The sequence below is a fragment of the Lissotriton vulgaris genome, chromosome 4_1 (assembly GCF_964263255.1).
Source record: "Lissotriton vulgaris chromosome 4_1, aLisVul1.2, whole genome shotgun sequence".
Lineage (NCBI taxonomy): Eukaryota > Metazoa > Chordata > Amphibia > Caudata > Salamandridae > Lissotriton > Lissotriton vulgaris.
Genome location: NC_141691.1, coordinates 554,411,218 through 554,434,670, shown reverse-complemented (window position 1 = coordinate 554,434,670; position 23,453 = coordinate 554,411,218). Strand labels below are relative to the sequence as shown.

At 45.6% G+C, this 23,453-nt stretch overlaps 1 protein-coding gene across 2 annotated transcripts in view; it reads right to left on the bottom strand.

Annotated features, from left to right (window-relative positions):
• PDCD6IP (programmed cell death 6 interacting protein) overlaps nt 1–23,453 on the bottom strand; it is a 500,749-nt gene that overhangs the window by 340,269 nt on the left and 137,027 nt on the right. Inside the window, exon 7 of one of the 2 annotated variants that reach the window (XM_086964745.1) lies at nt 21,206–21,322. In XM_086964745.1, the coding sequence (XP_086820871.1) occupies nt 21,206–21,322 (117 nt within the window). Of the gene's footprint in view, nt 1–21,205; nt 21,338–23,453 lie in introns of both variants that reach the window. The other variant, XM_086964744.1, reaches the window with a different exon arrangement.

Genomic DNA, 23,453 nt, shown 5'->3' with positions numbered 1-23,453 from the left:
AACTAAAAAACACGCCCCCCAATCCGAAAAGGACGGGGCTTAGATCAAGAGAATGTCATCACTGGGACCTCTTCTCCAATGGATGGCCGCCGTTTAGGAGGCCAGCCAATGGAGAAGAGGGGCGGGGCTTAACCTCGCTACTAGGAGACATTAAATCTCGCCAGCGAGACTGCGCATGTGCGCAGCCTACGCTAGCCGAGACATTGTAAAGCATGGAATTTGTTTTTCAAATCCGTACGATCCTTCCTACAGCGCCATGAAGCCCCCGGGCGTACGAGCGCTTAACAAATCCATATTAACATTAACATTAACGATCTTTGGTACAGATTCTTGCAACAAAGTCACAATTCTCTTAAAAAAACAGATCACGCTCGTATAATAAACACTAGGGTTGTCTGATTTCTGACTGGCAATCTAACCACTTACGTTGTTCTCAGAAGGAAGACAGAGGAGACACCTTAAGTGCTTTGTTTTGCTCTGAGAGCTGACCCTTTTCACCTCTTCCTTGCTCTGAATTACTCTGCTATCCATGAAGGCCTCAAAAATCCCCATGACCTCTACTTACTCATGTGGATACAAGTCTTCCTGCCCAATAAACATCTCATCCTTTTGACCTGGGCCAAACTTCCCTGGAGTGGATGTCACGTGACTATCGGTTGGCAGGAATGAAAAAAACGTCTTAAGACGGTCACGTGAACATGCGGATGGCATATCATTGTACTAGCTCAGTCCTGCGTACTTTAATGAGTAAGGCCGTAAGGTTTACAGCAAGCAAGAGGTTAACAAACAATCTGCACTGGGCCCTAACAGCCTCCCGTGATCTATTACACATACACTCAGAGCCGGCCTATGTGAAGCTAGCACCCTGGGCGGGGAGAAATGTGGCACCCTTGCTGATGCTTCGTGTTAGTGAAGTAAATGAGACAGCAGGGGGGATTTTGCCTTCACTGGTCAGGCCCTGGCATAGGTGTGACTGGCCCCTGAGCACAAACATCTCCGGACCACCCCCAGCGCAGCTAATTCACCGACAGCTCAGCTGCCTCGCGCTGATGATGACTTTGTTGGTGTGTGTGTTAGCAGGAGGTGAGACGGTGAAGAGCTGGTAAGGGGGTATTGGGGTGGTAAAAACAGTGCCCACTGTGTGATAGTGAGCGATTAGAACCACTTTAAATTGGAAAATCAGACAGAAACGTGCCCACATGGACAAGGCTGAAGCAAGATGACGGGGTGCTGCTGTTGGCATTAACTTAATGCAAACAGCTCCCTGTGCCTCTCTATATTGGCGGCCTCCCATGCTAAATGAAGGCCCTGTGTTACACTACTGTTCAATGAGGATTTTCCCATTACCACAGTGTGATACTACGCTTCATCAAACTGCACCATGACATCCTATATATTCTTTTCATCAACACACTTAGGATCTAGTGGGATCTGTCAGAGCCAAGAAGTACTGATCCATTGAAGAATTATAATGCTATATTCTTTCACACTGCCTTGCGTTAAACTATGTCACATACTAGCATAGTGTGCTCTTGGGCTGCAGCTATTCTGGACTGACGCCTATGGGATAATCAATATTATTCTGTGTGCTAATGCACTGCAAACCACAATATTTACTGTAACGTTGCTATACTGTACCACAATGGATGGGCACACTCTGCATGATTTACATCTGCCCTGTAACGGCGTAATCCATTACGGTAGACGTACACCTATCCCTCTAACAGTTTCATACCTGTGATAAAGTACACCGCAGTAACTACTGTGTATCACAGAGCACCATCCACGCCACACTGTGCCCGCAACATAGAAACTGTGTAATACAGAACGACTTGCTGTATTACACACACATTTCAGTCAGTAAAAGCACAGTGGCAAGGATAACTTAATAATTTGAGCATTGCTATTGACTTTCACTGTAGTACTGAGACATCACATAGGGAAAGCTTCTTTGCACATCTGCACAGCATCCTTTCCCAGAAAACCCTCACTCCAACGTGCAGCAAGAAGCATGTGGGTAAAGCAGCAGGAATGTTAGTAAACAAGCGCCTTCGGGCATGTTTCTTGCTACCGATTCCAGTGCCTGATGATTAAACAGCTTCCCTCCTCCCCCCCGGCAACAGAAAGACACAGGAGACCCTCGACCACAGGGAGACGCGCGGATCTTCCACAGACTGGAAGCCGCTCCGCCTTCCTCAGGCAGGAGGACAACACAGACCCCTCCATCCCCAGATCACCTTCTGCCGTCGCCCGTCTCCCCTCGGGGCGCTGCAGGCAGCGCGTGCCCAGGTCCCCCGGGACTGCACGTTCAGCCGGGGCCTCTCCTCGCCCTGCAGTGTCCGAGGAGGTTGTAGCTTCTCTCGGCTTGGAGATAACCCGGGTCTCGGCTCCCGTTACTTGTTGCTCAGCAGCAGACACCATTCGCTGCCGCACCGGGAGGAGCCTGAGAGCGTCATCGCGACGTCAGGCATGGGGCGGCCTCGGCCCCCTTGTGTGCATCATAGAAGACCCCAACCCGATTTGGGAAGCTCTGGTCAGACTTTCTTTGGATAGATGGCGTACTTTTACAAGAAAACATCAAGTGTGTGTTAATCGTGATATGTTGGTGCACACTTACCAACTTTACTTTTCTTATTGATTAAGAGTTCAGTCTGTTGTTTCTCAGCAATGTTTTGACCCATACAATATTCCTCCCAGCAAAGCAAATACATTTGGCAATAGTTTGTTTTGTTTTTGCGAGCAAAACTTTCCCATTAAAGCATTGATGTTTTTTTCAGTGCAAGTATTCCTGGACTTAATACATAAACAAGCGCTCGAGCACTCGCCATTTGTCACTAAGCCCCGTCCTTTGAAGACTGGGGGGCGTGTTTTTCTTTCACCCCTCTTCTCCATTGGCTGGAATGTAAACAACGGGCGTGTTTTTGACTTGTTGTTCAGCATTCCAGCCAATGGAGAAGAGAATAGAACAAACCTAAAAAAAACGCCCCCAATCCGAAAAAGACGGGGCTTAGAGCGAGACAATGACGTAACTGAGACCTCTTCTCCAATGGCTGGCCGCCGTTTAGGAGGCCAGCCAATGGAGAAGAGGGGCGGGGTTTACCCTCGCTACTCAGAGTCATTAAGTCTCTCTGGCGAGACTGCGCATGTGCGCAGCCTACGCTAGCCGAGACCTAAAAAGGCATGTTGGGACGTTTCTTACAGATCCAGGGAAAAAGAGCTTAGGAGTTAACTGTCAAATTGTGCTATAATGGAACCTGTCCATGCTCTCAGACAGGCCTTTAAATAATACCTTCATAGCATTCATTGTAGCCCCATCAGGCTTGGCAAGTTTAGACATGGATTAGATCCCCAATACCTTTGATCTAAAGCGGAGCTGGGAATGTTCGATCATGTTATCTGGGTAGGTCCCGTAAAACAACGGTGTTGGGAAATTATTTGTGATGCCTTAACTCCCGTGGTGGGACAACCGGTTCTGCCTGATGCCAAAATGGTTATACTGAACTTGATGGATGATTGGGTGGCATGGGGGTAGGAGAGGTACTGAACACCTGACGCCATGGGTTTCCTTGTTGCTACATGAGACACTGCACACCATTGGAGGTTTGAAACTGCACCCTCCATCGCCGAATGAAAACATGGAATGAACTATTGTGCTGCAGAAGAGTAATTTGAGTATAAGTCTAGGGAATGCTAGGGAAACATATGGGGCAACTGGTGTACTGTACATATTCCGCTGATATCAATACATGACATGTTCAGTAACTACTATATAATAATGATAATCTAAGCATGTGGTAATTTGAGGATGCTGTATTGTTTGTTTGCTTACAACCTTAAGGTTTATATGTCATTATTCCTTAAAAAGACAATAAAAGGAAAATGCTACTTACCAGTATTCCTCTGCTCTTGGCATGTAGAGCTGCAGAGTTGTACACTTAGCATTAGATCGCCACCTGGTGTTGGGCTCAGATGATTGCATGTTGTTGTCGTCTTGGAAGAAGTCTTTGTAGTCACAAGATAGGTGACTTCTCCCTTGGATGATAGTGCGCATGGGCATCGGCTCCATCCTTAGATTGCTTTTCGCCATGATGGGAAATGATTGAGTTAGTAGATGGGAAATGATTGAGTTAGTAGAAGTAAAGAAAAAAGATGTCCATGCGTGTGCATCCAAGTAAGATGAAACTGGAACAGATACAGGTCCCGGGGAGGCGGGAGGGCGTGTACAACTCTGCAGCTCTACATGCCAAGAACAGATGCATACTGGTAAGTAGCATTTTCCGTTAGAGGCATATGAGTTGCAGATTGCATCGATTGTGCAGCAGTGTCTCCCCTAGCGGTGGTCCCCTGTATCTGTTGGAGTAGTTTGAAAGAGAGTTTTAAGGACAGCTTGGCCTACTGCAGTTTGCTGCTTGGCTTGCACATCAACATAGTAGTGTTTAGTGAAGGTGTGTGTTGTAGACCATGTTGCTGCCTTGCATATGTCTTCTAGGGGAATGTTTCCTAAGAAAGCCATAGAGGCTCCTAGTTTGCGTGTTGAGTGCGCTCTAGGAGGAACTGTTAATGTAAGTTTTGCTTTTTGGTAGCATATTTGTATGCATTTTACAATCCACTTTCCAATGCGCCCTTTAGAGATGGGGTTGCCTTTATGAGGTGGAGAGAAAGACACAAACAGTTGTTTTGTTTTTCGAAAAGGCTTAGTCCTATCTATATAGTAGAGAAGAGAAGAGCTCTCTTAACATCTAACGTGTGTAGAGCCCTTTCTGCCACCGTCTGGGTTCTGGAAGAACACAGGTAGATCTACAGATTGGTTTAAATGAAAAGGAGTTATTACTTTTGGAAGGAATTTTGGATTAGTTCTTGAAACCACTTTGTTACGATGTAGTTGTAAAAATGGTTCTTGTATAGTAAATGCTTGTATTTCACTTACTCTTCTAAGAGAGGTGATAGCAATAAGGAAAGCTGTTTTCCACGTGAGGAATTGCAGTTCACATTCATGTAAAGGCTCAAAAGGGGGCCCCATGAGCCTTGTAAGAACAACATTTAGGTTCCATACTGGAGAAGGTGGCAACCTAGCTGGGATAATTCTTTTTAATCCTTCCATAAATGCTTTAATTGCAGATACTCTGAAAAGAGACAGATGTTGTCTGTCTTGTAAATATGCTGCAATTGCTGCAAGGTGCAGGCGTATGGATGAATATGCCAAGTTACACCTTTGTAAATGTAAAAGGTAACAAATGAAATTCTGGATGGGAGCATCCAGGGGATCAATTTGGTTATTGTTGCATTATATGGCAAATCTCTTCCATTTAACAGCATAACAAGCTCTGGTAGTAGGTCTCCTGGCCTCCTTAATAATGTCCATACAGTCTGGTGGTCGATTAAGATAACAAAACTCCAAGACCTCAGGAGCCAGATCGCCAGATTCAGTTGATTTGGGTCTGGATGTCAGATGTCTCCATGGTTTTGCGTGAGCAGGGATGGAGTCAGTCGTAGCTTTTGGTTTGGAACTAGAGATAGTTCTAGCAGTGTGGTGAACCATGGCTGGCGTGCCCATGTGGGAGCTACTAGGATTAGTTTGAGAGACTGTTGTCTGAGCTTGCGTACTACTAATGGTATTCGTGGTAGTGGCGGAAAAGCGTACGTAAATCTGCCTGACCAGTTCATCCATATCGCATTGCCCTTTGACAGCGGGTGTGGAAACCTGGCGGCGAAGGCTGGGCATTTTGCGTTCGAGTGTGGCGAACAGATCTATGTCTGGATGACCCCACTTGAGAAAGAATGGTTGAAGAACCTGCGGATGTAGTTCCCATTCGTGAATTTGTGTCTGCCGACTCAACAGATCTGCTATCTGATTGTGAACACCTGGAAGGTGCTCTGCCAACAGATATATATTTTTGTGGAATGGCTCATCTCCAAATGTTCTGTGCGAGCTGGGACAATTGTAGAGAGTGCGTCCCCCCCTGTTTTTGTATATAATACATGGCTGTCATGTCATACTGGATCAAAACAGCTTTGTTTTGTACTTGTTCTTGGAATGTTTTGAGTGCTAAGAATATTGCTAGCAGCTCTAGATAGTGGATATGGAACAATTTTTGTTGACTGTTCCATTGTCCTTGAGTTGTATGATGTAGGAGATGGGCGCCCCATCCTGTGAGGGATGCTTCTGCTGTGAGAACTAGCTGTGGAACAGGTTCGAGGTATGGTCGCCCTTTTGTCAAGTTTTTGGTGTTCCACCCCTGCAGAGAGCGATGTGTGCGGCTGTCTACCAACACCAGGTCTGTGAGTTGACCTTGAGCCTGGTTCCACTGCTGTGCTAGACATTCCTGTAACAGACTCATTTGCAGTCTTGCATATGGTACTATGAAGATGCCATCATGCCTATTAGTCTCATCAACACTCTGGCTTGCAGAGATTGTTGCTGTTGAAAAAGTGTGACTAAGGCATGAATGCTCTGTATCCTTGCTGGAATGGGATACGCTAGAGCTGTAGACGTGTTTATTGTAGCCCCTAGATACGGATGTATATGAGAGGGTTGCAGGTGCAACTTGGTGTAGTTTATTGTGAACCCTAAGTCGTGCAACGTTTGAATTGTCTGATGTGTGTGTGCGTGTTGGACACACTGATTGAATGACTTGGCTTTTATGAGCCAATCGTCTAGGTAAGGGAAGACATGTATTTGTTGTCTCCTGAGATGTGCTGCTGCTACTACTGCTAGGCACTTTGTGAATACTTGTGGTGCCGTTTGCCACTCTGAATGGAAGGACTTTGAATTGATAATGTTGTCCTTCCAGCACAAACCTTAGATACTTCCTGTGAGCAGGATGTATCGGAATGTGGAAGTAGGCGTCCTTTAAATCTAGTGTTGTAAGTAAATCGCCTTGTTGCAGCAGTGGGAGCACTTGTTGTAAAGTGATCATATGAAAATTATCTGATTGTATGTAATGATTGAGGGGCCTGAGGTCGAGAATTGGTCTTAGTGTCCCGTCTTTCTTTGGAATTAGAAAGTACAGCGAGTAAACCCCTGTTCCTTGTTCTTGTAAAGGAACTATTTGTATTGCGTCCTTTTGTAGAAGTGACAGAACTTCTTGTTTGAGCAGAGTAAGGTGTTCTGTAGACATTGGAAGCTGCCTGGGTGGTATGTGTGGAGGTGTTGCTGTAAGTTCTAGGCAGTAGCCATACTGGATAATCTGTCGTACCCACCTGTCTGTTGTGATGGGAGTTCCAGACAGGCAGGAATTGCGTTAATCTGCCCCCCCAGAGGAGTGGAATGCTGTTGGGGGAGCAGAGGGAAGTCACTGTTTTGTGGCGGAAGAGGTTTGATTACTGTTGTTACCCCGACCTCTTCCTTTGTTGTTATTGCCTCTATATCCTCCTCTAAAACTTCCCTTGTTAGAGGATGTTTGTGTGTTAGGTTTGAAGGATGTTCAAACCAGAACAAAAAAGGGGATTGGGGATTGGCCATAAGTCATCCAAGATTCACAAATCCTGCAATTTTCTAAATATGTTTAACACAAATTCTGCACCTAATTGTTTGGAGCCCCCTCTATAGAAGGATCAACAAAAGGAACCTCTAGTTTGTGTGGAGTGTAAAGCTCCCATAGATTTGGCAGTGTCCGTATCCTTCTTCATTTTTTCCAAGTGCTGTGTCTACTTCTGGATCAAACAATTGGTTTTGATTAAAGGATTGATTTAAAATGGTAGTTTGCACTTCCTGTTTAAACCCTGAAATGCGTAGCCACGCATGTCTTCTAAGTACAACACTAGTATTTACAGCACTAGATGCAGTATCTGCTACATCTAGTGCGCACTTGATTGAGGCTTTAGAAAAGAGCTTGCCTTCTTGTATAAGATCAGTTGCCTGTGCCTTATATTGGTCAGGTAGGTGTTCTAGCAGTTTCTCTAACTGATCATAATGAGCCCTATCATATCGTGAAAGGAGGGCTTGTGTATTAGCTATACGCCATATGTTAATTAATTAATTAATTGTGTGCTTATATAGCGCTGGAATCACTCCCGAAGGGGTACCTCCGCGCTTCGACCGCTGCGAAACCCTTCCTGGCTTCCCTGAGAGATGGTCCCTTAATGGGTATCTCCAGGGTGAGAACAGGCATCCCCGGCGGTCTGGTGGGGCCGTTAGTGAAGATGAGGCAAGCTAGTGCCCAGAGTTGCTGAGTGTGATCACTGATCAGAGTGGGCACCGAGGTGAGAGAATTATCGAGTCCGCTGACCCTGGTCCAGAAACCTGCCGCGTCGGGAATCGAACCCTGGTCCCGGGCCGTCCTCTGCTCTCGGGTCTGCCGCCTCTAACCAGTGAGCCACACTACTTCACTCATGTTGGTAGCTTGCACAGCTATTCTTTTGCCTGAGGCATCTATGACTTTGGAATCTTTGTCAGGTGGGGGTGCCTCACCTGAAGTTTGTCCTCTTCCAAGCATTTGACACAACTAGTGAATCTAATGGTAGTTGTCCTTTAATGTAGGCTGGATCTGCAGGTGCAGGCCTATATTTTTTCTCAATTCTAGGGTTTAAAATTCTAGTACGTACAGGGTCTTTAAAAATTTCTGGAGCATGTTTGATGACCCCTTTGATCATAGGAAGAATTTTAACAGACCTCTGCGATTGTTCAAATGTGTAATAGAAAATCTTCCTCTGCCTCGTCAGAATGCATAGTGACCCCATGGTAAATGGCAGCTCTGTTCAATAGGTGCCCAAAGCCAATGTTATCTTCTGGGGGAGAAGGTTATAATGGGTATGACTGTGGATCAGGAATATCTGGTATATCCTGTGGGTTTGGGTACTCCCAGTCTGTATCATCTGTAGGGATAGGGTAGGGTATGGGAAAGGCTCATCTGTGTCTAGCCTTGTTCCTAAATTATACTCATCATTTTGAGGTGAGTGTGAAGGTATAAGAGGGGAATGTGAATGAGACATCTGTGGTGAATTGTTAAGAGGAGCAGGAGATGAAGGAGAAGGAAGTATAGGTGAAGAAGGGTGCATAGGGGGTGTGGCAGAGTCTTCCTTCTTGGCAGGAACCACAGGTGTGGATGTTTCATCTGCCTTCCTCTTCTTGCGTGGTGTAGTGAACATATGACCTGTCTTTGGGTCAATGTAGATCTTCTTTTGCAGAGGATCTGGCTTGTAGAGTTCTTCTCCTTGTGGAACCTTTGTCGGTGCCAATTTTTTGGGTACTGGACGAGGTTGTTGCTTGTCTTTGGCCTTAGGAGTTGTTACAGAGTCCTTTGGCGTAGTTTTCGGCACTGAAGGTGTTGTTTTCGATGTCGTAGGCTGTTTCGGTGGTTTGGGCGCATCGGAATCAGGCCTTGTCGGTTTCGGTACCGAAGACAAAGTCTTCGGAGTGGAAGCTGGTCTAGTCAGCTTCGAGGCGTCGGACGCTGGCTTCGTACCCTTGTCTTTAGAAATCGACGGTTTCGGAGCCGAGACTTCTTTCAGTTTCAGTGCCGAGGGAGCTGGTGGAATCGGCACGTGCAGCTTGCTAGGTACCGGTAGGCTTAGTTAGTTTCTTCTTAGCCGGGCTCGATGGCGGGCTGTCGAAGTGGTTTTTTGTTCTCGACTGGTGTAATGTAATGATTCTCATATACACCGCGCGATGTATGTTCGTGCTGTTGCGCGTGTATAAACATGTTGTTAATTGAATATCAGTCACTCGCGCATCTGTTCCGCGGTTGGCCATTGTCGCCACTGGTCAGACGCTCCGTGAACGGGTGGAGTTTTGTACTTACGAATAAATCAGATCTTTATTTAATAAAAGCCTCCATACTTCTTTTACTACATTTGGCGACGATCGGGGAACAACTCCACCACACCCACGCAAGTTCGTAATTCTTTTTGATGTCTTGGTTAGGCTGCTCAGCGAATTTTTTTAAGTATTACTCCTATAGCTCCTCCTGTTTCTCAAGATGAAAGTGGAGATAATCCTTGGAATGTTTATGTTGAAGCCATCGCTAGACTTAAAAAACAGTTCTGTGACGAACTGCAAATGCTACTTACCAGTATGCATCTGTTCTTGGCATGTAGGGCTGCTGATATTCATATCTGTGCATAGATCGCCGCCTAGTGTTGGGTCCGGATGATTGCACATTGTTGTCCTGGAAGAGTCTTCGAAGTATCACGAGATAGGTGGCTCCTCCCCTGGACTACAGTGCGCATGGGCATCGACTCCATCCCCAGATTGTTTTTAGCCATTGTGGCCAAGATGGAGTGAAACTCAGTGAAAGATGACCATGCCATGAAATGCTATGTGAACACTGCATTTCACTCAGTGAAAGATGACCATGCCATGAAATGCTATGTGAACACTGCAGCTGCTACAGGCGCCGGGGAGGAGGGCGGGCGATATGAATATCAGCAGCCCTACATGCCAAGAACAGATGCATACTGGTAAGTAGCATTTGCAGTTCGAGGCATGTGGGCTGCTGAATTCATATCTGTGCATAGAATACATAGCAGTCCCTCCCTTAGCGGTGGCCGCCCGTGCCAGCTGCAGCAGTTTGGAAAAGTGTTCTGAGAACAGCCTGCCCTACAGCTGCCTGCTGTTTGGAGTGCACGTCTACACAGTAATGTTTAGAAAATGTATGTGTGGTAGACCATGTGGCTGCTCTACATATGTCCTCTAAGGGAATGTTTCCAAGGAAAACCATAGAGGCCCCCAACTTTCTGGTGGAGTGGGCTCTTGGTGGAATGCTAAGAGTGCGCTTTGCCTTTGCATAGCAGATTTGAATACATTTCACGATCCACCTAGCAATACCAGCCTTGGAAATAGGGTTACCTTTGTGATGTGGCGCAAAGGCAACGAAAAGCTGCTTAGTTTTCCTAAAATCCTTGGTCCTATCAATGTAATACATTAGGGCCCGTTAATGTCAAGGGTGTGGAGCATCCGCTCCGCCAGTGACTCTGGATTCTGAAAGAAAACCGGCAACTCAATGGTTTGGTTGATGTGGAACTGAGACACAACCTTGGGTAAAAATTTAGGGTTTGTGCGGAGCACGACCCTATTAGCATGAACTTGGAAGAAAGGCTCTTGGATTGTGAGGGCTTGCAGTTCACTAACCCTCCGTAGCGATGTAATTGCTACCAGGAAAGCCACTTTCCATGTTAAGAATTGAACCTCGCAGGAATGTAGAGGCTCAAAGGGAGGACCCATCAGTCTTGTAAGAACCACATTGAGGTTCCATTCAGGAGCTGGTGGAGTCCGTGGTGGAATGACTCTTGAGGCCTTCCAGAAATGCTTTGATGGCAGGTACCTTGAAAAGGGAAAGGTGCTGTCTATTTTGGAGGTATGCGGCCATCGCAGACAGGTGAATGCGAATGGAAGTATATGCCAGATTACACTTGTATAGATGGAACAGGTAACAGATGATGTTCTGAATAGAAGCATCTAGTGGATCAATGTTATGGTTTGTGCAGTAGATGACAAACCGCTTCCATTTCGCCGCATAACAGGCTCTAGTAGTGGGCTTCCTAGCCTCCCGAATGATGTCCATGCAATTGGGAGGAAGGTTGAGGTAGCCAAACTCTAGGACTTCAGGAGCCAGATCGCCAGGTTGAGCTGTTGCGGATCTGGGTGCTGAATGTCGCCATGGCTCTGCGTCAGAAGGCTGGGTGTGAGACGAAGCCTTTGATGCAGTACCACGGAGAGTTCCAGAAACGTGGTGTACCATGGTTGGCGAGCCCAAGTTGGAGCAACCAGGATGAGAGTCTTTGAGTGCTGCCTGAGCTTGCGCGCCACCAGCGGTATCAGGGGTGCTGGGGGAAAAGCGTACGCAAATTTGCCTGACCAGTTCATCCACATCGCATTGCCCTGTGATTGCGGGTGTGGGAACCTGGCGACGAAGCTTTGGCATTTTGCGTTCTCCCTTGTGGCGAACAGGTCGATCTCTGGATGACCCCATCTTTAAAAGTACGGTTGGAGTACTGATGGATGTATCTCCCACTCGTGCATTTGATGGCTGTGCCTGCTGAGCAGGTCCGCCATCTGATTGTCCTTGCCTGGGAGATGTTCTGCCATGAGGAAAATGTTCCTCTGAATGGCCCACTTCCACATGCTCTGAGCCAGATGAGACAGCTGCAGAGAGTGTGTGCCCCCCTGTTTCTGAATGTAGTACATGGCTGTCATGTTGTCCGTTCGGATCAACACAACCTTGTTGCACAGATGTACTTTGAACGCCTTTAAGGCCATGAAGATCGCCATCAGTTCCAGTACATTGATGTGCATCTTCCTTTGCTGTAGTGTCCATAGTCCCTGCACCGTGTATTGGAGTACATGCGCTCCCCAACCCTGGAGAGAAGCGTCCGTTGTCAGGATGATCTGCGGCACAGGCTCTTGAAACGGTCGGCCCTTGCAAAGGTTTCGTGGATTCCACCAATGCAGAGAGGTGTATGCCCGACCGCTCACCAACACTAGGTCTTTTAATTGCCCGTGAGCCTGAGTCCACTGACGTGCTAAGCACTCCTGAAGCGGACGCATATGTAGTCTCGCATGCGGGACTATAGAGATGCAGGAGGCCATCATGCCTATCAACTGCATGAACACTCTGGCTGGAAGCGAGTGTTGAGGTCTGAATCTTTGGATCAGCGACTGAATGCTGTTGACTCTCACGGATTTCGGCTGCGCAGTGGCCGCCAGAGTGTTTATAGTCGCACCCAGATACTGCCGTATGTGGGCGGGCTGGAGATGTGATTTTGGATAATTCAGCGAGAAACCCAGATCGTGCAGAAGGTGAATGGTGTGGGACACGTGGTCGGCGCACTGCTGGGCCGACTTCGCTTGAATGAGCCAGTCGTCCAGATAGGGGTAGACGTGGATGTTTTGACGTCTCGGATGCGCCGCCACCTTCGCCAGGCACTTTGTGAAGACCCTTGGCGCCGTGGTGACCCCAAAAGGCAAAACCTTGAACTGGTAGTGCTGGTTTTGAATGGTGAATCTGAGGTACTTTCTGTGTGAAGGATGCAGTGGAATGTGAAAGTACGCATCCTTGAGGTCTAGAGTTGCCAGGAAGTCCCCTTGCCGCAGCAGTGGGAGAACCTGTTGCAGCGTGAGCATATGGAAATGTTCCGACAGAATGTAAAAGTTTAGAGGTCTGAGGTCTAAGATGGGCCTGAGGGATCCGTCCTTTTTTGGAATTAGAAAGTACAGGGAGTAAACTCCCGTACCTTGTTCTTGCAGGGGCACGAGCTCTATAGCTCCTTTTTGCAGCATGACGTTGACATCCTGCTGCAAAAAGTCCAAGTGCTCGCCGGACATAGGACGGCTTCTTGGGGGTATGTTGGGTGGAGTGGATGTGAGCTCCAGACAATAACCATATTGGATAAGAGATCTGACCCACCTGTCCGTGGTGATGGACCTCCACACGGGCAGGAACTGCTGGAGTCTCCCCCCGACCGGTGTTGCGTGGTCGGGGGGCAGTAACAAGGCATCACTGTTTGTTGGCGGCGGAGGACCTGGAGCTGTTATTACCACGTCCTCTGCCTTTGACGTTGTTGCCACGGTATCCACCACGACCCTTGTTGGTATAGGAGGTTTGGGTGTTACTCTTATAGAACTGCGTTGACTGAGACGCTTGACCCCTTGAGGTGCCTCTGTTATTGGAGTGGCGAAAGGAACCACCCCGAAACTGCTGTGATTGCAAGGCACCCATAGACTTAGCAGTGTCGGTGTCCTTCTTCATTTTTTCGAGGGTGGTATCGACCTCTGGGCCAAACAGTTGGTCTGGGTTGACAGTTTGGTTGAGGATGGTAGTCTGAATGTCTGGCTTGAAACCTGATATTCTGAGCCATGCATGCCTACGCAGTAGAACGCTAGTGTTTATTGCCCTTGAGGCGGTGTCAGCCACATCCAGAGCGCACTTAATTGAAGCATTGGTGATTAGCTTCCCCTCCTGTATAAGCATCTCTGCTGCTTCCTTATACTGCTCTGGCAGGTGTTGTAGAAGGGTCTTTAGAGTGTCGTAGTGAGCCCTGCCGTAACACGCAAGCAGCGCCTGTGTATTGGATATGCGCCATATGTTTGCAGCCTGCGCAGCAACACGTTTCCCCGAAGCCTCAAAAACCTTTGATTCCTTGTCTGGGGGAGGAGCATCACCCGTAGTCTGTGAGTTGGCTCTTTTGCGAGCATTGGAGACGACCAAGGAATCCAGAGGCAACTGTCCTTTGATGTACGTTGGATCAGTGGGCGCTGCCTTGTACTTTTTGTCAATACGTGGGTTGACAACTCTTGCTCGGGTGGGCTCCTTGAAGACCTCCGGCGCATGTTTTAACACCCCTTTTAGCATTGGCAAAGTCTTTACAGTTTTTTCAGAGACTGAAAAGGTGTCAAAAAGAAAATCGACGTCTACCGGGTCTGCATGGAGATCGACATCATGGTTGGCTGCCGCCCTTTCAATAAGAGCATTGAAAGCTGCAGAGTCCTCAGTTGGAGAGGTCTTTGCTGAAAAGAGCTGAGGCTCCCGTCCGGAATGCGAGTCCCCAGGGTCGCCCCCAGCAGACCAAGGCTCAGTTACATCCTCTGGGTCTGAGTAGACCGGGTAGGCAATCTCATCCTCGTCGTCGCCATCACCCTCCTCAACATTAGAATGAGTGGGTGAAAGTTCATGACCTTGAGGTGATGCCGGCTCCAAAGGGGCAGAGGCACCAGCAGGGTTTGTCTTCTTTTTTAGTGGGATTTGGAAATGTTCCAAAGCTGGTTCAGGGGTGATCTTCCTTTTAAGGAGAGAGAGCTTGCCTGTGTTGGCGTCGATGATTACTTCTCGACGCTCATCTTCTGCCAGTGGTTGGTGGCGCGGACCTGGAACCACCAACGATGCCTTCGGCGTCGAGGATAGCTTCGGCGTCGAGGATAACTTCGGGGGCCCCCCGGCCCCGGCCTTCGGTGCGAAAGCCTTCGGCGCCGATTTTGGCCTTGGCCTTCTCGAGAGGAAGCGGGTCAGTGATAGACTTGGGGTCGTCCTGCCGCTTCTTTGTGGTCTTCTTATGGTCGTCGACCTTCTTGGCATCGATGCGACTTTTAAGTGCGTCGACCAACTTCGGCGCCGACGCCCCCGCGTCGCCCGTTTTCACCTTCGGCTTCAACACCGTAGTCTTCGGGTCGGCCATTTTGGCGTGCCCCTGGAGCTCTACGGCCATCTTGGATTTCTTCGGCGCCGAGGCCTCCGAAGCCTTTGATCCGACCAGTGCGACTTGCGCTTTCGGTTTCGAGACGTCTGGCGTCGAGACCGATGGTTTCACTTTTGGTTTCGGTACCGAAAGCGGCGCCGCATCCATGTCCGTGGCCGGGCCGGAAGGCGGAGCCGTGGGACGGGAAGCAAGACTTTGGGTAAGGCCCGAAGGCGATCCCTCAGCCTGGGCCTTATAATGTTGGCCGGCCCCGGATTCAGTGTGAGGAAGCTCCTCCTCCGAGCTATCCTCTACGGTGGCAATGGCCCCGTCGTCGTCCCCTACCTCCTCGACGGCTTCATCGAAATCCTCGTCTTCCGCGTCGTAGTCTTCCTCGACCTCCGACGCTGGGTTAGATTCCGTGACATCTTGGATAGTGTCGTCGCCGAAATCCTCCGCGTCGAAGATGTCCGTCGGAAGGGGTGCCGATCGCTGGGCCTGCAGTCTCGCAGCTCGGCGGAGCTTGAGCGTCTTCTTCGACCGGAACTTTGAGCAGGCCATACACTTGGCCTCGTCGTGGTCCGGCGACAAGCACTTATTGCACACCGGGTGCACATCGATATGTGGGTACTTCGATGCACACACCGGGCACCTCTTAAATGGACTTTGTTCCATGATGAAGCAGAGTGGAGCGTCGTAAAGGCCCGTCCGCGCCGAAAGCACGCGGAAGGGCGGAGTTGGCTTGGAGTCGATGAAACAAACGAACCCGAACGATAGACAATACCGACGCGAGTCCTAAAGACCTTTTGGTCTCGAGATAAAGAAATTAAACAACTATTGATTCCGACAGAGGGAACCGAAACACATCCGAACCCAATGGCGGAAAAAAACAATCTGGGGATGGAGTTGATGCCCATGCGCACTGTAGTCCAGGGGAGGAGCCACCTATCTCGTGATACTTCGAAGACTCTTCCAGGACAACAATGTGCAATCATCCGGACCCAACACTAGGCGGCGATCTATGCACAGATATGAATTCAGCAGCCCACATGCCTCGAACCTAATATTATGCTAGAACACCACAATTTTTATTCTAGGAATCAAAAGGAGGAAGAGAAAGTGGAAGAGTACATTTCTGCTCTTAGAGTTCTGGCCATCACATGTAACTTTGAACCTTCACCAGATAAATTCATAAGAGACCAATTTGTGTTCAATTGCGCTTCAAGGAAAATTAAACAAAGGATCCTTGGGTGTAAAAATCCATCCTTAAGCGAGGTTATTGATCTCGCTTTAAGTATTGAACGGTCTACTTTGACTAGTAAGGTTGTGATGGAGCCAATCAAACAAGGAGTTAATGTGGTTGACTGTTCTGATTCTGATCAAGAAGGAGCGGTTTGTGCAATCAACACTAAAAGTAAAACACAGTTTGGTCCTAAACCCTTCCAAAGGAAAAAGATTGTGTTCTGTTATAGATGTGGTTCAAAAGACCACATAGGCAATGCTCCTAACTGTCCAGCACTTAAGAAACGTTGTTCTATTTGCAAACGAATTGGTCATTTTCTAGGAGTATGCAGGTTTGCCAAGAAACCTCCAAATGTAAACTTCATTGAGTATGATGTTGATTCTTCCTCAAATTCTTTCAAGAATATTGTTGTGACTTTAGATTGTAATGGGGATGTAGACTATCAAGGGTCCTTTGTGTTCTGCAATCATAGATAACGTACCATTACAGGTTATGGCGGATTTTGGCTCGCCATTCACAATTCTCAGAGACTTAACGTTCTATGAAAAATGGAATAGAAGAGTTGAGCTGACTAAATCTGATGTTAACCCCAAGGCATTTGGTGAGAAGGATATCAACATGATTGGTTATTTTTCAGGTTTGGTTCAATGTCTTGGGAGGGAAACTAACTAAGATTTATGTTGCTGAAAAAGGAAAGAACATCGTAGGGGGAAAGATCTTGCTCGGATGGGGCTATATCTGGTTCCTGGGGATGATGACCCTATTAAGGTGGGTGAATTACCTAAATCTGTTAACAGCGATTTACCTGTTTCCATTGTGGATTGTGCTGATACAAATGTTTTAGATGTTCAAGACATTCTTGCGGAGTTCAAACCGGTTTTTAAAGAAGTGGTTGGTAGTGTAAAAGGGTTTGAACACAAGATCAGATTAATCCCCGGAGCTCAGCCTTTTGCACATAAGGTTTGAGCGGTTCCGTTAAGTGTTAGATCGGAATTGAAGAAAATGCAGAATGATTTATGCGATCAGGGCATTATTACACCTATTAATTCATCTCAATGGGTGTCTCCGATCGTGGTTGCCCGTAAAAAGACAGGGAAAATTAGGCTGTGTGCAGATTTGCGCTCTCTGAATAAGAATATTATCGTAGACTGTCACCCACTTCCTAGGATCCTTGAGCATTTGGCGAACATTGGAGAGGCCAGATGGTTTTCACTGATCGATTTGAGGTCAGCGTACCATCAAGTTTCATTGTCAAAGGAGTCCCAAGAACTTACATCATTTATCACCCCTTTTGGCGCATTTACATTTCTACGCCTTCCCTTTGGGTTGGCTTCGGCCAGTAGCGTTTTTCAGAAGCTCATGGATTTGTTATTTCAGGGGATGTCAGGGGTGCAAGCATATCTTGATTATATTTAAATTTTTGCTAAATCCTTAGATGAGCATAATAGGATTTTAAGACATGTGCTCTCAATCTTAATGTCCAGAAATATGACAGTCCGCAGCGATAAATGTAAATTTGCTGTGAACTAGATTGATTATTTGGGTCATACTGTCTCTGACCAGGGTATTACCCCCCAAATTCTCAGTTATCAGGGCTACTGAGGATTCAAAACCCCCTACTGATAAGGACGCTTTACGGTCTTTCCTCGGCTTAGCCGAGTACTATGCTAGGTTTGTGCAATCTTATTCACAATTGGTTGAACCTTTAAGACATCTGTTACGGAAGGGCTCCAGTTTTGTATGGACTGATGAGTTAAACAGAATTTTTTGTGAGGTAAAAAAAATGATTGTGTCAGCTAAAGCCATACACACTTTTAGGGAGGATGCGGTTTCTATTATTCCAGTGGACGCTAGCATTTCTGGTCTGGGTGCAGTCCTCATGCAGAGAGTTGAAGGTCAGGAACAGACCGTCGCGTTTGCTTCTAGAGCTCTTAAGGATTTTGAACAAAGATACAGCACAATAGAGAGAGAGGCTCTAGCATGCGCCTGGGCGGTTCACAAATTTAAAATGTATATTTGGGGAAGGAAATTCGAGTTAGTCACTGACCACAAGCCTCTAGTTTATATTTTTAATAAGTCTAACTCGGCTTCTATGTCAGCGAGACTTATGAGATTGGTTTCGAAGTTACAAGAGTTTAATTTTACGGTTAAACATATCCTGGGGGGCAAGAATTTTTTCGTGCCGATTGTTGGATGGCTATGACTAGGGATGATGAAGAAGACTTCCTGGTGGAAGATGTGGAGTGTGTTACTGTGGTGGATGCTGTGAATGAAATGGGTGATATTATCTCTGAGAGTGACTGGAAGGAGGCTGCCGCAGTGGACAATGTTCTGTTGAAAGTCATTGACTTTGCTACTCATTGTTGGCCAGAAACTAGGGGTTTGAGCGGAGATTTGCGTAGGTTCGCTCAAGTCGCGGAGGAACTTTCAGTGGAGAATGGTATAAATCGTAGAGGCGAGAAATTTGTTACACCTTTCAGACTTCGTGAGTCAATTATTAATAAGGCACACCAAGGTCATTTAGGAGTGACTAAAACGGTTATGCGTATTAAACAACATTATTGGTGGCCTTCAATGGATATCCAGGTCAGGAATTTGATTGATTCTTGTCCTGAATGTTTGTTGTCTGACAAACATTGGCACACTTTAAAGGTTCCTTTGCATCCGACTGAGTTCCCTGACTCAGCTTGGGAAAAAGTTGATGTTGACTTTTCAGGTCCGTATTCCATCTTACAGCAGGAGAATAAGTATGTGATTCTATTGGTCGATTATTTTTCGAAGTGGATGTTTTTTGATTTTGTAAAATCGCCGGATTCAACTATAGCTTTTCTCAAAAACATTTTTGATTTGGAAGGGTCCCCTAAGTCAATTGTCACAGACAATGGGACGCATTTTGTTTCAGAAAAAATGTGTAAATTTTTAAAGGAGTTGGATATCAAGCAGCTGAAGGTGGCATTATATTCTCCTGCTTCCAATGGTCTAGTCGAGAGGGGGAATAAAGTAATTAAAGAAGGTATTCAGACTGCAGTGTCATGTAATTACAAGGTGAAGGAGTTTGTCAAACAAAAGGTCTGGCATTATAATACGTCTCCTCATTGTGTTACAGGAGTATCTCCTTTTTCTCTTTTAAGGAGGGAGAGAGAATCGTTCTCTTTTGTTTCCTTCTTGGTTGAGTCAAAATACTATTAGGAAAGTATCTGAGCTAGATTCAGTTAAGAAGTCAGTGCATGACAAACAAATTCGAATGAAATTACATTTTGATGGAGGTTCGGATGGAAAAGTTGTGGATATCCTGGCGGCTGATTGGGTGTTGATTAAGAATCCAGGGAGAGTTGTCAAAGGTCATTCGAAATTTTTTGCACCTGTTCAGGTTTTGAAAGTTAGCAAGGGAGCTGCATTCCTAGGAAAAAAAGGTTGGTGGAATAAGCGCCAGTAAGTAAAAGTGACGGATCAGCAGGCTGAGATCATTGGAGGTAGACTTAGGAAAAATAGTCCAGATAACTTGGACTGGAGTTTTTGGTTGAGCGTGCCTAATGTCTTAAAAGAATCTGCCCCTTCTGCAGATCCTATTTAATCTAGTAATCAACAAAGTATCAGAAATGTTGTTAATTCACAAAATGTTACTGATAATCAAACTTTTTCTTTATTTGGCAGACCCATTAGAGCACCGGAGAGATATAATGAATTTATTAGATTTTGAATGTTGATCTTATTTTATTTTCAGGTTGTTCGTTGTTGTAAGGGGGAAGGTGATGTAATGTAATGATTGTCTCATACACCGCGCGATGTTTCGTGTGATGTATGTTCGTGCTGTTGCGCATGTATAAACATGTTAATTGAATATCAGTCACTCGCGCATGGATGTCTGTTCCGCGGTTGGCCATTGTCACCGTTGGCTTGCCGCTGGTCAGACGCTCCGTGAACCGGTGGAGTTTTGTACTTACGAATAAATCGTATCTTTATTTAATAAAAGCCTCCTTACTTCTTTTACTACAACTGGACGCCGGAGGAGGAGTGTTAACCTTTGCCTTTGATCTGGGTGCTGTGTGTGGTGCAGGGGCAGTAGTACTCATGCGCTGACCCAATGGTATGGAGTCATCTGCGTCGTCTGCCTCTGATACGATCTGGAGATCATCGGAATCTTCTTCGGGAATGAGCGGAACCTCCTCGTCGAAAATATCCACCGGTTCCGGAGCTGATCTCTACATGTCGTGTCGACGGGCCCTCCGATCTCGGATGGTTTTCTTGGATCGAAAGGACGCGCAGGCTGTACAGCTGAATTTGGCGTGTTCTAGCGATAAGCACAGATTGCAGACCTCGTGGTGGTCAGTGTGTGGAAACTTAGCTCCACACCCGGGGAATTTCTTGAACGGCGTCCTTTCCATGAGGTGTAGGCCACACGGCGTGGATAGGCCCAACGGCCCGCGTCGACGACCGGAATCAAGTTGATGGAGTCTAAACTAGGTTAATCGATGTCAAAAGTAGTTTGGTAAGTTTTTTGTGCTTTGAAGTGCTTGAAAAGTCTACTTCTAGCCGGAGCGGAAAACTTTCATCCGAACCCAGTGGCGGAAAAAAACAATCTAAGGATGGAGCCAATGCCCATGCGCACTATCATCCAAGGGAGGAGTCACCTATCTCGTGACTACAAAGACTTCTTCCAAGAGGACAACAACATGAAATCATCCGAGCCCAACTCCAGGTGGCGATCTAATGCCAAGTGTACAATCTGCAACTCATATGCCTCGAACAAAGTCTTACAAATAAAAGAAGGTTACAAATCGAAGAGGAGTGTTTCCATGGTTTAAAAAAATGCCCACAATTAAACCATATTATAATTAATGTTTGTTTTCCTACCTGTAGTCTTCCAATCTCTTCACCAAATTTCTTCTGCTGCTTTGCCAAAGTAGACTGGTGATACTCTGCATTCGCCTGCATTATTAAGTGCTTTGCAGCCAGAACCGGAAACACCTCCTGGAAATAGAAATACTGACCAGGGGAAAGTCCAAACACACAAACAACCACAGAAATAACATGGGATGCAGGAAGAAAAAGGGTAGAAAAGAAGGGATTAAAATAAACCATAAAAGGTTTAGATTGGTTAAATCATTAGAAGAAATGATAATAAGCACAAGTAATCGTGAGTAGGTTGAATTCAGTGGATGTTCATTTGCATGTTTCTTTTAGAAGAAATCAATATTGGTTATTTTTGATCCAAATGTTTTTGAACTCCACTTCATCCAAGCAAAGAAATTGTCAAATTAGTTAATTTAAATTAAAAAAAGATAGCAGGATAAGCATGCAGAAGTTAGTCACAGAGTTACTATATACCTGCACTACAAACATTAACTTTACTTTTTTATCTGTCACCCTTGCATCACATTCTACAATGGATGTTTGTGAGCACCATCACCATATTAATCAGCATCATCATATAATCAGCAATAGGAAAAGTGTAGAAAAAGAATGTGCTACTTCTAAAACCTTTAAAGCAGTTAAGACATTGCTGTCTTGATACTGCATACATACCCCTTGCTCACTCATGCCAAAAACTGTCCAAAATGAGGTAATAGATGAAGGTATAGAATGATCAATTTTAAGTTGTGCTCGGTAAAAGTATCATTTTATACAAATTCTCATCAAAACAAAGAGGAAGAGATAACGCAAAACAGAACTCCGAAATCATTCCAAATGAGACCTTTCCAGAGCTAGATCCGAAAAGCAAGAACTCCATAAAGAAAAAAATAAATTTTGTTAATTTCCATTTTTGAAATAGTCTGTCCAAAAAAGATTTAGATTCATTAACGTAAACTATATGCATGTCAATACAGTGTTCTTCCAGCATATAGGATGTGCTGTATAACTGAACGATTCAACAGCTATTTCTTTCAAACACCAGTTTGCCAAAAACATGGTGGCTGCATGTACACAAGGAAACCTCTGATAGCTAACAGAGAAACATGAATAAGAAGGACAATTTCTGTACAATTCCTGTAAAGTTTTGATGACTGTGTGTGATGTATAGAGAAAGCCATGCATACCCACAAAGAATCTACAACCAGACTTTCTAATTATAAGGCCACAAAATATGTAAATTTGGTACTCTTTAAATATCTATTTATCTGGTCTTGCCCGCTAATACCAGGCTGGAAGATGGTTGAACGAAGGCTGCACCACCATCTAATAACAACCAAAAGATGTGGATGCTGTCTGAGGTGGTAACCCAAACAAACTGAAGAGAAGCCAAATATTGAATACTATAGATACACTATAGATCAAGGGCTTTCCAAGCTGATGTAATGTCAATCAATACCCGAGCAGTAGATCAGTTATAAAAAGGAGGCAAGGAAAATGTGATTTCTAGATTTACTCAGCAAGCATGCTGTAATGCAGCCAAATATGTCAAGACTGCCATCATGAAGACATTAATAGTTATGGAATGGATCCATATTTTTCGAATGTTTGTTTTTATGAAAGATGCTTTTCTACTCAGCAGAACATAGGTTATAAAACCTCAATTTAAATATTCAACATTCATTAATTAGTTAAATCTTCTTCACTACTTAACTAACTTTCTGGATAAACTGTTAGGTCAGTGGAAAAAAGTTCCTCATCGCATGAATCTCCCATAACTCACTATAAATGTCAAATATATGCTTATGCTTGAATGTAAACTCAAAACCTGCGTTCTGGGGCTATCTTCACGCAATAACACATCTCTACATAGTATCAATCCTGGCTAGTATCTAAATATTGAATTGTTCCAATATTCTCTGACCTGACACCCATACCGAAAGGAACACAGCAATACACCAACAGATCAGAGAAAGCTAGTAAATCAGTGGGTAAGGGATTGTGAAGAAACCACACATGTCCCTAGATTGTACCTCATTAACATAACTCATCTCTACGCTATTATTCAAAGTCTTTTCAATAAAAGTTTTCTCAATCAATTCAAGACCATAGGAATCCCCTTCAAGAAAAACCTTAGTGAGAAAGGAGGGGGTTGTTATGTTTAATTTTTCTTCTCTTTCCTAATCGTGTTGACATCGATATGGAATTAAATTAACATTTCCTGTTAGTTCCATATCAATGCTTGTATATT